The 17,014-nt window shown below is 47.6% G+C and overlaps 1 protein-coding gene across 1 annotated transcript in view; it reads left to right on the top strand.

Annotated features, from left to right (window-relative positions):
* FBN3 (fibrillin 3) overlaps window positions 1-17,014 on the top strand; it is a 281,443-nt gene that overhangs the window by 45,198 nt on the left and 219,231 nt on the right. Inside the window, exon 3 of the mRNA XM_037885777.2 lies at window positions 10,015-10,097. Coding sequence (XP_037741705.1) covers window positions 10,015-10,097 — 83 coding nt within the window. The remainder of the gene's footprint in view (window positions 1-10,014; window positions 10,098-17,014) is intronic.

Raw genomic sequence — 17,014 nt, 5'->3', positions numbered from 1 at the left:
CTCTGCACCCTCAGTTGCAGTAATGACCCTTGGGACCATTAATGACTAGTGCAAGGCTCCCGACTGCTCAGCGTTGCTCAGGGAATGGAACGGAGCACAGCTGGTCCAGCACTGAGTGCAAAGATGGCTTTGCTCACAGATCGCCCATTCCCATGAGGGGTACAATGGACTCTTGGGTTGCAGCCACACTAAGGCTTCCTTGTTTAGAACAGATACACCCCAGCACCATGCATTCGTTAACAAAAAGGCTGCCAGCATGCAAAGAAGGAATGTCCAGCCAAGCTCAGTGTAATGTGAGGGGAGATGGTAACTGAAGGCAAAGGGAAATGGCAGTAACAGCTAGAGCAGATTCTCTGAAATGCTCACGCAGTTAGTAATGGGGATGTTGCTTGAAAGAGCTGAAGTGAAACTGAGACAATGCTTGCTCTATGCAAGGAATTGAGTGGGTGGGAGAAAGTGACAGGAAATTAGCACAGCCTCTGTGTTTGCATGGTGAGTGCTGTGTGATGGTTTTGTTGGAATTTGTGAATGGTCTAAAATGTATGGAGAATGTAGTTAAGGTTTGCACTTTATGTGAGTGATACACACTGTCCAATGCCTTCTCCCCTGGAAAGTGCTGTGGAGTCATCCAGCCGTGTATAATATATAACTAACAAACAAAAAAGGACAGGTTTCAGAGTAGCAGCCGTGTTAGTCTGTATCCGCAAAAAGAAAAGGAGGACTTGTGGCACCTTAGAGACTAACAAATTTATTTGAGCATAAGCTTTCGTGAGCTACAGCTCACTTCATCGGATGCATTCAGTGGAAAATACAGTGGGGAGATTTATATACATAGAGAACATGAAACAATGGGTGTTACCATACACACTGTAATGAGAGTGATCACTTAAGGTGAGCAGAGGGAGGGGGGACCTTTTGTAGTGATAGTCAAGGTGGGCCATTTCCAGCAGTTGACAAGAACGTCTGAGGAACAGTGGGGGGTGGGAATAAACATGGGGAAATAGTTTTACTTTGTGTAATGACCCGTCCAGAAAAACTGATTGAAAAAAGGGCCACGCATCATGCCCAAGTCTTCAATGGGAGCCTACACATCACTATGTGACATCTTTGCACAACCTTGCTCCTCACAGGTCTTATGTACAAGTCGCAAGAGATCACAAGAGATACTGTGATGTCACTGCCGGATATGCCAGACAGCCATACAATCCATAACTAACAGGCACACTCAACTCCTGGGAAGACAGGACAGAGATCTGTGCAGGAACCAGAGCCTTCTGGGATACTTATCTGATTAAATAGCAGCTACAGATTACGAATCCCTCTCCCTCATCCTCCTGACTCCTACAGATTTTGTGCATCCTGTAGTTAGAACTTTTTTTCAGGGCAATTAGTGATATGATAATTAACCAAAATAAGCATATAAATATGTGATAACATTCCCTACCTTTCAAGTTACATCTCCACTTGTCTAGCCTTCTTCTAGTGAACAGGCTTGATGCAGGAATTGTTGGGTGAGGTTCTTTGGTCTGTGTTATCTAGGAGGTCAGGCTGAGTGATTAAACTAGTCTCTTCTGGCCTTAAAATCTATAAATCTATGATCTTTTTATAATGCATATGAATTATATATATTTATAATTACATATACAATTGATATGGAAAGTTTAACAGCTTTTTGCTTTTGATGGGATGCGGGGCAGGAGTTGAATGAACAATAATGCAATGACGGCAAAGAGTCCTGTGGCACCTTATAGACCAGGGGTCAGAAACCTATGGCACGCGTGCCAAAGATGGCACCCAAGCCCATTTTTAATGGCACGCTGCTGCCTGCCGGGGTCCCGGCCCGGCCCGCTCCTCTCCGCTCCCCGCCCCCTCCGGCGGGGGCAAGGGGCAGAAGCTTGGTCTTGCCGGCTCCCCGGCCTCTTCCCGCAGTGTGCTGGGTTCCTGCCCCTCCTCCTCTGCTCCGTCCCTCCCTGCCGGCCGATCAGCTGATGGCCCTTGCGAGGGAGGAGCGAAGTCAGCATGCTCTCTGCTCCCGGTGGAGGCAGAGAAGAAGCAGGGGCAGGGCCTTGGGGAAGCGGGGCATATCCCCTCCAGCCCCCTGCCGTGAGCACCCTACGACCCCAGCCCTCTGCCCTGACCCCCACTCACACACACCAAGCCCTCTGCCCTGCGCCATGCAGCCCCGCACACCCCCAAGGCCCCTGCCCTGAGCTCTGTACCCCCCTCACACACACCCAGCCCTCTGCTTGACTCCTTCACCCCCCACACGACCCCAGCCCTGACTCTGGAACCCCCCCACAAACCCAGGCCCCCCATACCCCATGCCCTGACACCTGCACCCCCCTCACATTTCCCCAGCTCTCTGCCCTGACTCTTGCACCCCCACACATACCCAGCCCCCCCACACCCCATGCACCCCCCACATCCTAACTCTTGCACCCCCCACATCCCCACCCCCACCCTGAGCACCAAATGGGAGCTCCTGCACCTCCCCCCACCAAATGGGAGCTGCCCAGGTAAGCGCTCCACACCCAAACCTCCTGCCCCAACCCTGAGCCCCCTCCCTCATTCTAGCTCCTGGCCAGACCCTGCACCCCAACCCCCAGCCCTGTGCTCAGTGCACTCCCACCCTCAGCTCAGTGCAGAGAGAGAGGAAGAGAATGGCCAGAACCAGGGAGAAGATAGGTACCCACTGTGTGTGGGCAGGGCTGGGACCCCAGACTGGCAGCGGGCTGAGCTGAACCAGCAGCCGGGATCCTGGCTGGCAGGAGCTGGTGGATGGAACCCCTGAGCGGCAGCGGGCTGAGCCGCTCAGCCCACTGCCGGTCTGGGGTTCTGGCTGCCAGCCCCTTGCCAGCCAGGGTCCCGGCCGCAGGCCCTGCTCAGCCCACTGCCGGTCTGGGGTTCTGGCTGCCAGCGCCTTGCCAGCCGGGGTCCCAGCCGCAGGCCCCGCTCAGCCCGCTGCCGGCTTAGGTGAATGGAACCCCAGGCCGGCAGCAGGCTGAGCGGGCCGGCGGCGTAAGAGCAACATTTTAATTTAATTTTAAATGCAGCTTCTTAAACATTTTGAAAACCTTGTTTACTTTACAATACAACAATAGTTTAGTTATATAATATATAGACTTATAGCGAGAGAGACCTTCTAAAAAACATTAAAATGTATCACCGGCATGTGAAACCTTAAATTAAAGTGAATAAATGAAGACTCAGCACACCACTTCTGAAAGGTTGCCGACCCCTGTTATGGACTAACAGACGTATTGGAGCATAAACTTTTGTGGGTGAGAACATGCATCCGACGAAGCGGGTATTCACCCACGAAAGCTTATGCTCCAATACGTCTGTTAGTCTTTAAGGTGCCACAGGACTCTGCTGCTTTTACAGATCCAGACTAACATGGCTACCCCTCTGAATAACACAATGACAGCATCATCTGCTCGCTGTTGTGACTCTGGGCTGAGGTCCCAGGAGTCTGCCAGAGTAAAATGAATGGGTCTCTGTAAACTGAGCTTTAGTATCAGGTATGGCTCCATCACCGCTGTCCCACGCACAGGGACAATACATCCGGGCAATAGGGCTACAAGCCCTACTAAGGGAAATGTTTGTTGACTGGAAAGTGAAAAGAACTTGCTAATGGAAATGAAGCTCAGGGGAGCATCAGCCGGTTTTCAATGTCAAAAAGGAGGCGTTTGAGAGGCTTGTGAGTTAGATGTTTCGTTTGCTGTATCCTGGAGCTCCCATTGCCGCCGCATAACTGCTCTCATGCGGAGGCACATTTTAAATAAAGTTCCTTCTGCAAGTTGCTGAGGTTTGGAAATCCCACTGGAGCATCAACCGCTGGGGAATTCTCCTCCTCCCAGCAATGGAGCTGAGTTTTGTGATGAAAGCAAATGAAGAGAACTTTCCAAGCTGCGTGGTTAAGGAAATGCCAAAGTTAGGGTTACTTGTGCAACCTGACTTCAGTCCCCTTGTGTGTAAGCAGTCTGCTAGTCTTTAATTATAGCCTGACATCTCTCCTGGGCAACCTAATGGAGCAGCTGATACAGACCTCAGTTAAGAAAGAATTAAAGGAGGGCAATAGAATTAATGCCAATCAACATGGGTTTATGGGAAATAGAGCCAATCAAACTAACTCTGGATCTTCTTTTGAGGAGATTACAAGTTTGGTTGATAACATGTTACTATAATTTGCTTAGGCTCTTGTAAGGCATATGATTTGTTACTACGTGACATTTTGATTAGGAAACTAGAGTGATTCAAATTCAACATGGCACACATTAAATGGATTTAAAACAGGCTAAGGGAAGTCTCTCAAAATATATTTGTTAACATGGAATCATCACTGAGCCTCTGGGTTTCCCCCAGGGATCCATTCTTGGTCCTACACTATTTAACATTTTTATCAGTGGCTTGGGAGAGAACATAAACTCACCACTAATGAAGTCTGCAGATGACACAAAGATTATGGGAGTGGTAAATACTGAAGAGGACAGGTCTCTAATACAAAGTGATGTGGCTCTCTTGGTAAGCTGGGTACAAGCAAACAATACATGTTTTAATACAGCCAAACATAAAGTTGTACGTCGAGGAAAGGAGAATGTAGGCCATACTTACGGAATGGGGGCTCTGTCCAGGGAAGCAGTGACTTTGAAAAGACTTGAGGGTCATGGTGGATGATCAGCTAAACATGAGTTCCCAACGAAACACAGTGCTAATGTGATCTAACAAAAGTGCTAATGTGATCCTGGGCTGTTAACTCTGTATTTGGCACTAGTGTGACCCCTGCCGCAATATTGTGTACAATTCTGGTTTCCATGATTCAAGAAGAATGTTCATAAATTGGAAGGGGTTCAAAGAGCCACAAGAATGATTAAAGGATTCAGAAACATGCTTTATAGTGACAGACTCAAGGAGCTATTTAGTTTAACAAAGAGAAGGCTGTGGTTGATCACAGTCTATAAATACCTTCATGCCGAGCAGAAATCTGATAATAAGGGCTCTTCATTCTAGCAGACAAAGGTATAACAAGATCCAATGGCTGGAAGCTGGAGCTAGACAAATTCAGACTTGAAATAAGGTGTAAATATTCAGCAATGAGGGTAATTAACCAAGGGCTGTGGTGGATGCTCCATCACTGTCAAGTTTTAAATCAAGTTTGGATGTGTTTCTAAAAGATCTGCTCTAATTCAAACAGGAATTAATTCAGGGAAGGTCTCTGGCCTGGGCAGTGCAGAAGTTCAGACTAGATCAGGGGTCAGCAACCTTTCAGAAGTGGTGTGCTGAGACTTCATTTATTCACTTTAATTTAAGGTTTCACATGCCGGTGATACATTTTAATGTTTTTTGGAAGGTCTCTCTCCTATAAGTCTATATATTATATAACTAAACTATTAGAATCATAGAATCATAGAATATCAGGGTTGGAAGGGACCTCAGGAGGTCATCTAGTCCAACCCCCTGCTCAAAGCAGGACCGATCCCCAACTAAATCATTCCAGCCAGGGCTTTGTCAAGCCTGACCTTAAAAACTTCTAGGGAAGGAAATTCCACCACCTCCCTAGGTAACGCATTCCAGTATTTCACCACCCTCGTCGTGAAAAAGTTTTTCCGAATATCCAACCTAAATCTCCCCCACTGCAACTTGAGACCATTACTCCTTGTTCTGTCATCTGCTACCACTGAGAGCAGTCTAGATCCATCCTCTTTAGAACCCCCTTTCAGGTAGTTGAAAGCAGCTATCAAATCCCCCCTCATTCTTCTCTTCTGAAGACTAAACATCCCCAGTTCCCTCAGCCTCTCCTCATAAGTCATGTGTTCCAGTCCCCTAATCATTTTTGTTGCCCTCTGCTGGACTCTCTCCAATTTTTCCACATCCTTCTTGTAGTGTGGGGCCCAAAACTGGACACAGTACTCCAGATGAGGCCTCACCAATGTCGAATAGAGGGGAACGATCACGTCCCTCAATCTGCTCGCTATGCCCCTACGTATACATCCCAAAATGCCATTGGCCTTCTTGGCAACAAGGGCACACTGTTGACTCAACAGTTGTTGTATTGTATTGTTATTGTTGTATTGTGAAATAAACAAAGTTTTCAAAATGTTTAAGAAGCTTCATTTAAAATTAAATTAAAATGTTGATCTTATGCCGCCAGCCCGCTCAGCCCGCTGCCGGCCTGGGGTTCCGTTCACCTAGGCCGGCAGCGGGCTGAGCGGGGCCTGTGGCCGGGACCCCGGCTGGCAAGGGGCTGGCAGCCAGAACCCCAGACCGGCACTGGGCTGAGTGGGGCCGGTGGCCTGGACCCCAGACCAGCAGTGGGCTGAGTGGCTCAGGGGTTCCATTCGCCTGCTCCTGCCAGCCGTGATCCCGGCTGCTGGGTCAGCTCAGCCCGCTGCCAGTCTGGGGTCCCGGCCCTACCCACACACAGTATGTACCTACCTTCTCCCTGGTTCTGGCCATTCTCTTCCTCTCTCTGCACTGAGCTGAGGGTGGGAGTGCACTGAGCACAGGGCTGGGGTGAAGGAGCAGGCTGGGGGTTGGGTGTATGAGGGAGGGGGCTCAGGGTTGGGGCAGGAGGTTTGGGTGTGGAGCGCTTACCTGGGCAGCTCCCATTTGGTGGGAGGAGGTGCAGGAGCTCCCATTTGGTGCTCAGGGTGTGGGTGGGGATGTGGGGGGTGCAAGAGTCAGGATGTGGGGGGTGCATGGGGTGTGGGGGGCCTGATGATGTGTGGGTGTGCCAGAGTCAGGGCTGGGGTCATGGGGGGGGTGAAGGAGTCAAGAAGAGGGCTGGGTGTGTTTGAGGGGGGTACAGGGCTCAGGGCAGGAGCCTTGGGGGTGTCCAGGGCTGCAGGGCTCAGGGCAGAGGGCTGGGTGTGTGTGAGGGGGGTACAGGGCTCAGGGCAGGAGCCTTGGGGGTGTCCAGGGCTGCAGGGCTCAGGGCAGAGGGCTGGGTGTGTGTGAGGGGGGTACAGGGCTCAGGGCTGGGGTCATGGGGTGCTCACAGCAGGGGGCTGCAGGGGATATGCCTCACTTCCCCAAGGCCCTGCCCCTGCTTCCTCTCTGCCTCCACCAGGAATAGTGGCAGGGAGGGAGGGATGGAGAGGAGGAGGAGGGGCAGGAACCCAGCACACTGCGGGAAGGGGTAGGAGAGCCGGCAGGACCAAGCTTCTGCCCCTTGCCCCTGCGGGAGGGGACGGGGAGTGGAGAAGAGCGGGCTGGGCCAGGCCGGATTTTTAATGGCACGCGGCTTGCTGCCGTGACCACAGCTTGCTGCCGTGCCATTAAAAATGGGCTCATGTGCCGTCTTTGGCACGCGTGCCATAGGTTGCCGACCCCTGGACTGGCTGATCACCGTGCTCCCTTCTGGCCTTATAATGTATGTCTCTGTGAATTATACAGTCTCAGGCTGTTCTTCCACATAAGGTCATATTGAGATGTCACATCTTCGATACACGCTTGTCATGTGCTTTTCGTTCTTGCGTTGTCCCCATGCTCCACTGCTATTGACTTAGGGTGGATCCTGTGGAAGCATCCTCCGTGCTGCCCAAGTTCAAGGCCTGCAGTTGTGACTTGGGCAAGGTGGAGAAGTTTCCTGCGTGCCTTCCCTTATCTCTGATACACCAGTCCGGTCCCATGTTAACACCTCAGCAGCTCTTGCTCAGAGGAATACTTGTCAGGATTGTCTTAGCATCGTGTTCTCAGGATTCTTCATCTGACAGTGCCTGGTGTGCAGACGGGAAGTGGTTTGGTGTCTCATGTTTTCTGTCGGAGGTTTGCCTGGGAAGCTTGGGTTGTTCCATGTAGGCGTGAGAAGTGAATTGTCTAGCTAGGAATTAGTGAAGTGTAACAATGACACAACACTCTGGATAGTCCTCAGTAAAGTACATTCCAGGGCTGATGTCGTTATGTGGGCTCCAGGGGTCTTGCTTTGTTTGCTTCATGAAAATGAATAAAGCTTCAATTGGAATCAAAGGAAAACAAACAAACCCATGACCAGGGGAAATGGCTGCTTTGGTGAATGCTCAAGGGCTGAGGACACCTAGCTGAGTGCCTCAGGGACTCTTGAAGGCTCTTTGGGGATTCCCTTATCTCCAGAAGTGCTCCACCGTGCCCCATCCCAGTTCCATCCTCTAGGTTCCATCATGCAGCCTCACAGAAGCATCACCCATTGAATCCCATTGCTCCCCACCCCCACCGTTGTTGATTGCATCAACGCTGCCAGTGCAGCCTCTCCTAGCAGGAAGAGATGCAGGGAGAGAAGGAAGGGATCTAAGACTGACAGGCAACGTGAGGGAGGTCAGCGCTGCCCATAGGTACCCAATAACTCGGTAACAGACCACTGCAGTGAAATCAGGGAACCATTAAACATTTATAGAGAGAAACAAGCCTCAGAGTCCAAGTCTGATCTCCCCAGCAAGGGTATGAGTCCACAGGAATTCCAGTGGAGTCACGCTGGCGCGAGGGAGATCAGCACTGACCCCGTGTCCAGCGCTGCTGAGCTACATACATAAGGACTCTCTGTCCTGAAGAGAGTGGGGAGGGAATTTTTCAGTGAGACATTGTTTTGTCAGACAGTGCTGGTTAATTGAAATGAAAACTTTTCCTGGGAATGTATCAGTTTCAACAAAACTTTTGTTGGGAAGGTTTCTCAGGTCTAAGAGACGGAATTTCTGGTCAAAACCAGAAAGAGGGAGTGACCGCCACCCCAGAATAACCAATAGCTCAGGGGTCAGGATACTCATCCGGGATGAGGAAAACCCAGGTTTAAGTCCCTTCTCTGCTTGAATCAGACCAGGGACTTGAGTCTGTGTCTCATCCCCCATGAGTGACCTAATTACCTGGTTCTTCTTGCATGCTTTTTCTCTCTCTTGTGGTTTTCATTACAAGTTTTGAAAAGTCTCGTTTTCGTTCTGATGCAGAACAAATGTCAAAACCTCACAATTGTTTGCGAAAGGGAATTCTTGTTTTCTGGCCAGTTCTAGTGCAGAACATACAGTACCTCTGTTGTATAGCATAGTAAATATATCTAGTGGGGAAAGGTCGAGAGCTCATCTCAGTAACATAAGGCTGTTAAATCTATCTTAGATATTTATATGGCCCCCATTATTGAAGTATCGGAGTGCCTCACTGTCATTAATGTATTTACTTATCCCATAACCCCCCCATGAGGCAGGCAGTGCTACCTCCCCATTTTACAGAGGGCAATGTGAGACACAGAGACTAGGTGAATTGCCAAGACAGCACACAAAGTTTGTGGTGTGGTAGGGAATTCAACCCAGGACTCACATGTCCCAAACAAGTGCCCAGATCACTGGCTGATCTATTCTCTCTACACTACAATAGTGTTCTAACTAAAAAACAACAACCCAAGTATCAGAAAGCCAGGAAACAAGAGTTAAGGTTCAATGTACATATAAATCAATATTTGAGAGTCTGGAAATACACAGTTGCTGAGGCAGCTTGCAAGAGAACCATCAAGTGCCAGCTGATACAACCATTTTGTGCACAGACAACTTCACACCTGGTACAAGTGGGAGGCCACAACTCATTTCACACAAACCATTGAACAGCCTTTGGACAGTAGTATCCCGGTCCCCAGTCTGGACCTGAAACCAGGAGACGGAAATGAAAAATTCCATATACCACAACTCTGCAGCCTGAGCAGCCAGCCATCATGCCATTTATCCTAAGTAACGGGCAGTGTGATGCACATGCCGTTTGGCTGTGCTCCTCCACAGGAGTGCAGGTACAGCTGTGTCCTATGGTATTTACTTTGTTGAAAGAGAGGTTAAAAGTTAATTGAGGTTTTATTAAAATAATGTGTGTTGATTCCCTTTAATGGGATTTATCTGTTGAGGCTGGTCTTGCCCTCCAGTGGAGGGAACATCAACTGGCAGTGAAATGCCATATCAAAGGCCCTTAAAATGCTTTAACATAACAATAGAACTTTGTTGACTACTCCATCTGCAGAGAACGGAGAATAAAAATTATTCTAAATGTTTGTTTTCTCAATGACAGACCTAATGTTTGCGGCTCAAGGTTCCACTCTTACTGCTGCCCTGGATGGAAAACGCTGCCGGGAGGAAATCAGTGCATTGTTCGTGAGTATCGACTTCCCTTTTAATGACATCACAGGGCATCTCCCAGGGAACTAGCTACCTTGGAGTGATGAAATATACAATCCACCGTCTCAGCAGATGAAATGAACATTCCTAATTTATTTTAGTAGGAGTACTGAATGATGGAGTGTGTAGTCTCTGAAGGATGATTAAAGATGAGTGGTTATAATCTGCGTCATTTAATAGAAATAAGACATGGCTCTTAGACTCCTGCAGAATTGTCACTGTGGCCTTTAAATCGGACAGTTTGGATACCTGCTCTAGCACATTTGTCCCCAAAGGCGACTCCCAAGCAAGAAAAGTTAATTTAAAACTGCTTGCTGGAGGAAGACATTTTTATAAGAGACATTAACTAGGTGCCTAGATCTAAAGACACATTATGACTACAAATTGTCTATGATCAGGGATGTACATCTTCCTTTGAATCATCTGGTACTAGTCACTGTCAGAGACAGGACACTGGACTAGGCAGATCAGTTGATCTGGTAAAGGAAACTCTGTCTTCCTATTTAGACTTTCAATAAGCCCTTGACAAAGACCCTCGCCAGAAGCTAATAAGGAAACTAATCAGCAGAGCTGGTTGAAAACACTTTTTTTCTAGCAAAAATTTTAGAACAAGAAGTTTTCTTTCAAAATTTTTGAATTTTGAAAAGCTACAGAGTGACATACTTACAGTATTTCATTTTTCCTTTGTCCACTCTGCCATTTTGAATTATTTTTGGTTTTACAACACCAAAATAAAACAAAAATTTCAATTTGAAATTAAACAAAATGAACATTTTCATTTCGTTTGTTTCATTATTTCCCACTGAGAAATGTCATCAGAAACAATTTTTATCAACAGAATCCCAGTTTCAATCAGTTCTATTAATTAGTCCTTGGACAGAAGACAAAGTTCTATTCTAGATCAAAAACCAGCTAAAAGACTGAAAACGAGGAGTATGAATTAATGGTCAATTTTCTTCATGGCAAAAATATAACAGTGGGTGCCAAAAGGGTCTGTACTAGGGCTGGTATTGTCTAAGGATATGGGGTGAATGGTAAGGTGGCAAAATGGGCCGATAACATACACTTTTTTAGGCTAGCGACAGCTAGGTGAAGACAGGAATTCCACAATGTTCCAGGTGCTGGTGATTTGGTAAGGGGCAGTCTTCCCCCAGAGTGAACACTGAATTGATAAAAAGAAAAGGAGGACTTGTGGCACCTTAGAGACTAACCAATTTATTTGAGCATGAGCTTTCGTGAGCCACAGCTCACTTCATCGGATGCATACTGTGGAAATTGCAGAAGACATTATATACACAGACACCATGAAACAATGCCTCCTCCCACCCCACTCTCCTGCTGGCAATAGCTTATCTAAAGTGATCATCAAGTTGGGCCATTTCCAGCACAAATCCAGGTTTTCTCACCCTCCGCCCCCCCACAGACAAACTCACTCTCTTGCTGGTAATAGCCCATCCAAAGTGACCACTGTCTTCACAATGTGTATGATAATCAAGGTGGGCCATTTCCTGCAGAAATCCAGGTTCTCTCACCCCCTCACCCCCCTCCAAAAACCACACACACAAACTCACTCTCCTGCTGGTAATAGCCTATCCAAAGTGACCACTCTCCTTACAACCTGCATGAAAATCAAAGTGGGCCATTTCCAGCACAAATCCAGGTTTTCTCACTCCCCCACCCCCATACATACACAAACTCACTCTCCTGCTGGTAATAGCTCATCCGAAGTGACCACTCCCCCTACAATGTGCATGATAATCAATTGATATTGATATTGATATTGAGGAAGCAGAGTAACTCTTCTGCAATAGAATGTCCCCATGGGGGAGTTAGACTGGCAGAGCCATCCCAGACTAACTGTGCTGATGGTCAGTCCGGTACCCTTCTGTCTCTGTGTTATGATACAGCCTACAATTACATGACCACACACTATTTCCCACCCCTGCTCTGGGGATGAATCAGGGTTGTGTAGCTCTGCCTCATTTGTTGCAGAAGTTGGAAGGTGTGTGGTAAAAGAGGCTGGGGGTGCAGGAAGAGAAAGGATGGTCTCAAGGGTGGTCTCACGGTTAAGGCAGTCGAACGCTGCCCTGGAGAACTGGATTCTATCCCTGCATCTGTCACAGAGTTCTGCCTGGTGCTGGGCAAGTCACTTCAACCAACATTTTTTCCTCATTGTGTGTTCCTCATTCTCTGGGTGCCTGACTTGGAACCATGGGATCTGATTTGCAGAAGTGTTGAGTGCTCCCAGCTGCACTTGGAGTCAATGGAAGCTGGGCTTCGGGCATATAAAATGCTAAGTAATGCTAAAAGCACGCTGAAAAATCAGGTCCAAATTGGTCTCCCAAAATTAATGGATACTTTTGACCTTAATCTCTCTGTGCATCAGTTCCCCATTTGTGAAATGGGGATAATCCCACCCCCTTCACCTCGCAGGGCTGCTGTGAAAATAAATCCATTAATACTGGTGAAGCGCTCCCTTACCATGGTGATAAGCACTATAGAAAAGCCCAGGAGGAAATTAATAATTCTCTGTTCATAGCAGGGTTTTTATAGTCTGCTGCAAACAAGGCCTGGGGCTACATATTGACCAACGAGAATAAAACAAAATATTGAGTAGCTGTTCAGTAAGTGAGCACCGTCCCTCCTGTGCGTGGAATGAGGCAGCGGTCCTGCGGAAAACATAGTTGTGGTCATGTAATTAAAGACTGTACCTTGATGCCTACACAGAGGCTTGCACAGACAACCTTACATCTGGTATTTCCTAACTTTTAAGTGCTTGACTTTGCAATCTTAGTAATATTCTTTTAACATAGGTTTTGCATGTAGTTAATATGAATACTACTCACCAAAGACAAAGAGAAAACAAAGAGCCAAGATCACTCAAGAGTTAAAAATGAAGGAATGAGACTTCTCACGCAAGCATGGTTTGGGGAAAGTGGGATTAAAACAAACAAGAGAACCCACAATTCTCCTCACCACAGGAAATCCTGCTGATTAAAGTAGCTGTCCTGTGCTTCTGAAAAAACTCTGCTGATGATACCAGGAGCAGATTTAATGCTGCTTATATCACAGGGGTTAGGGAACTCCCAGCCAAATAGCGGCTTAATGGCATGTGAGGTTAGTGACACTCAGCACTGCCAGCCGATGCCCCACAGAGCTGTAACACATGCCATCTGGGTTCTTGATCCTTGGGAAATCTACATTGTCATTGTTTTTATAAAACACACAGAGATGAGAGCTTCTTTCTGGGCTCTAATCAATCTCTGCTTACACAGGTGAAACAATACTGCCAGAATGCTATTTGGCTTCCCTGATCTGAGGCGGGGGCAGAGCAGCACTCCCACAAAGGAGAGAGGGAAGGGGGTTGGGCATGGAAAACAATGGATAGAGCTCCACTTGACCCTGGTTAAGTCCCTGATATAGGCTCATCATATTGTGTTGGTAACACTCTTGACATTCCACTTGTATCTCTGGAGGATGTTAAATGGAAGCCAATGATGTTAGACATTTTAAAATCAGCAGATCAAGATAACTTCCTTCCAAGAGTTTTAAAAGAGCTGGCTGAGGAGCTCACTGGACTATTCATGCTGATTTTCAATATGTCTTAGAGCACTGGGGAAGTTCCAGAAGGCTGGAAAAAAGCTAATGTTGTGCTAATTTTTAGAAAGGATAAACAGAATGACCTGGGTAATAATAGGTCTGCCTTGATCTGGGCAAGATGATGGAGCAGCTGATTTGGGACTCCATTAATAAAAAATTAAAGGAGGGTAATGTAATTAATGCCAATCAACATGGGTTTATGGAAAATAGAATCTGTCACACTAACTTGACACCTGTTTTGATGAGATTATAAATTTGGTTGATAATAGTGTTGATGTGATATCCTTGGGCTTCTCTAAGACTTGGTACTGCACAACATTTTGCTTAAAAAGCTAGAATGATTTAAAATTGACATAGCGCACTTTAAATGGATTAAAAATTGGCTAACTGAGGTCTCAAAACTTAACTATAAATGGGGAATTGTCACTGAGCAGGTGTGTTTCCAGTGGGGTTCGGCAGGGTTCTTGGCCTTCCTCTATTTAACATTTCTAACAGTGACATGCAAGAAAACATAAAATCAGCACAGTTAAAGTTTCAGATGACACAGAAGGGGGGGGGAAATACTGAAGAGAACAGGTCTCTGATACAGCGTGATGTGGATCACTTGGCAGTTTGGGAAGAAGCAAATAATACATATTTGAATACAGCTCAATGTAAATGTATCTCTCTAGGGACAAAGAATGGAGCCCATGCTTACAGGAGGGTGGACTCTATCTGGGGAAGCAGTGACTCTGAAAAAGATTTGGGGATTGTGATGGAAAATCAGCTGAACATGAGCTCCCAGTGCAACACTGTGACCAAGAAAACTAATGCCATCCTGAGGTGCATAAAGAGGGGAATCTCCAGTCTGAGAAGAGAGGTTCATTTACCTCTATGTTTGGCACTGGTGTCCATAATTCAAGAAGGATGCTGATAAATTGGAGAGGGTTCAGAGGAGAGCCACGAGAATGGCTAAAGGATTAGAAAACCTACTTTTTGGTGATAGACTCAGACAACTCAGTCTATTACCTTAACAAAGGGAAGATTTCACGGGTGACGATCACAGTCTATAAGTATCTACAGGGGAACAACTATTAAATAATGGGCTCTGCAGTCTAGCAGGGAAAAGTCTAACAGGAGCAAGGGCTGGAAGTTGAAGCTAAACAAATTCAGATGTAAATTTTTAACAGGGAGGGTAATTAACCACTGGAACAATTTACCAAGGGTCATGGTGGATTCTCCATCATTGACAATTTTTAAATCAAGACTGGATGTGTTTCTAAGGCTATGTCTACACTACGAAATTAGGTCAAATTTATAGAAGTCGGTTTTTTAGAAAGCGTTTTTATACAGTCGATTGTGTGTGTCCCCACACAAATGCTCTAAGTGCATTTAGTTGGCGGAGTGCATCCACAGTACCGAGGCAATCGTCAACTTCCGGAGCGGTGCACTGTGGGTAGCTATCCCACAGTTCCCGCAGTCTCCACCGCCCATTTGAATTCTGGGTAGAAATCCCAGTGCCTGATGGGGGAAAAACATTGTCGCGGGTGGTTCTGGGTACATATCATCAGGTCCCACTTTCCTCCCTCCTTCCGTGAAAGCAACGGCAGACAATCGTTTTGCACCTTTTTTTCCTGGGTTACCTGTGCAGACGCCATACCACGGCAAGCATGGAACCCGCTCAGCTCACCATCACCGTATGTCTCCTGGGTGCTGGCAGACGCGGTACTGCATTGCTACACAGCAGCAGCTCATTGCCTTTTGGCAGCAGACGGTGCATTATGACTGGTAGCCATCGTTGTCGTACTCCTGGGTGCTCTTTAAGCCGACCTCGGTGAGGTCGGTCAGGGGTGCCTGGGCAGACATGGGAGTGACTCAGCCAGGTCATTTCCCTTTTTAAGTTTCGTCTCATGGAGATTCAGTCCTGCTGGCAGTCGTACTGCACCGTCTTCTGGCGAGCACCCAGGAGATGACGATGGCTAGCAGTCGTACTGCACCATCTGCTGCCAGCCTAAGATGTATAAAGATAGATGAAGTGGATCAAAACAAGAAATAGACCAGATTTGTTTTGTATTCATTTCTATTCATTTTCTCCCCTCTCCCTCCCTCCCGCTGTGAAATCAATGGCCTGCTAAACCCAGGGTTTTGAGTTCTATCCTTGAGGGGGCCATTCTGTTTCTCCTTGATGCAAAGCCACCCCCTTTGTTGATTTTAATTCCCTGTAAGCCAACCCTGTAAGCCATGTCGTCAGTCGCCTCTCCCTCCGTCAGAGCAACGGCAGACAATCGTTCCGCACCTTTTTTTCAGCGCAGACTCCAAAACACTGGGAACATGGAGCCCGCTCAGATCACCGCGGCAATTATGAGCACTATAAACACCGCGCGCATTATCCAGCAGGATATGCAGAACCATAACCTGCAACAAAAGTGAAACCAGGCGGTGACGGGAGTGATGAGGACATGGACATAGACTTCTCACAAAGTACGGGCCCCTGCAGTGTGCACATCATGGTGTCAATGGGGCAGGTTCATGGCGTGGAACGCCAATTCTGGGCCCGGGAAACAAGCGCAGACTAGTGGGACCGCATAGTGCTGCAGGTCTGGGATGATTTCCAGTGGCTGCGAAACTTTCGCATGCGTAAGGGCACTTTCATGGAACTTTGTGACTTGCTTTCCCATGCCCTGAAGTGCAAGAATACCAAGATGAGGGCAGCCCTCACAGTTGAGAAGCGAGTGGTGATAGCCCTGTGGAAGCTTGCAACGCCAGACAGCTACCGGTCAGTCGGGAATCAATTTGGAGTGGGCAAATCTACTGTGGGGGCTGCTGTGATGAAAGTAGCCAACGCAATCGCTGAGCTGCTGATATCAAGGGTAGTGACTCTGGGAGATGTGCAGGTCATAGTGGATGGCTTTGCTGCAATGGGATTCCCTCACTGTGGTGGGGCGATAGATGGAACCCATATCCTTATCTTGGGACCGGAGCACCGTTTGCCTCTCTGGTTTTTCGGTAGGCTTGCCTGAGCGCCTTAATTTTCATGGAGCACTGCTGCGGGTCCCTGTTGTAGCCTCTGTCCTTCATGCCATTGGAGATTTTTTCAAACGTTTTGGCATTTTGTTTTTTCGAATGGAGTTCTGCCAGCATGGATTCGTCTCCCCATACAGCGATCAGATCCCATACCTCCTGTTGGGTCCGTGCTGGAGCTGTTTGGCGATTCTGGGCCTGCATGGCTTCCTGTGCTGATGGGCTCTGCATGGTGACCTGTGCAGGTGAGCTCGCCACGCTGGCCAAACAGGAAATGAGATTCAAAACTTCAC

Source organism: Chelonia mydas, chromosome 25 (assembly GCF_015237465.2).
Source record: "Chelonia mydas isolate rCheMyd1 chromosome 25, rCheMyd1.pri.v2, whole genome shotgun sequence".
NCBI lineage: Eukaryota > Metazoa > Chordata > Testudines > Cheloniidae > Chelonia > Chelonia mydas.
Note: the sequence above shows the minus strand (reverse complement) of the source record. Positions and strands in the feature narration are given on the sequence as shown.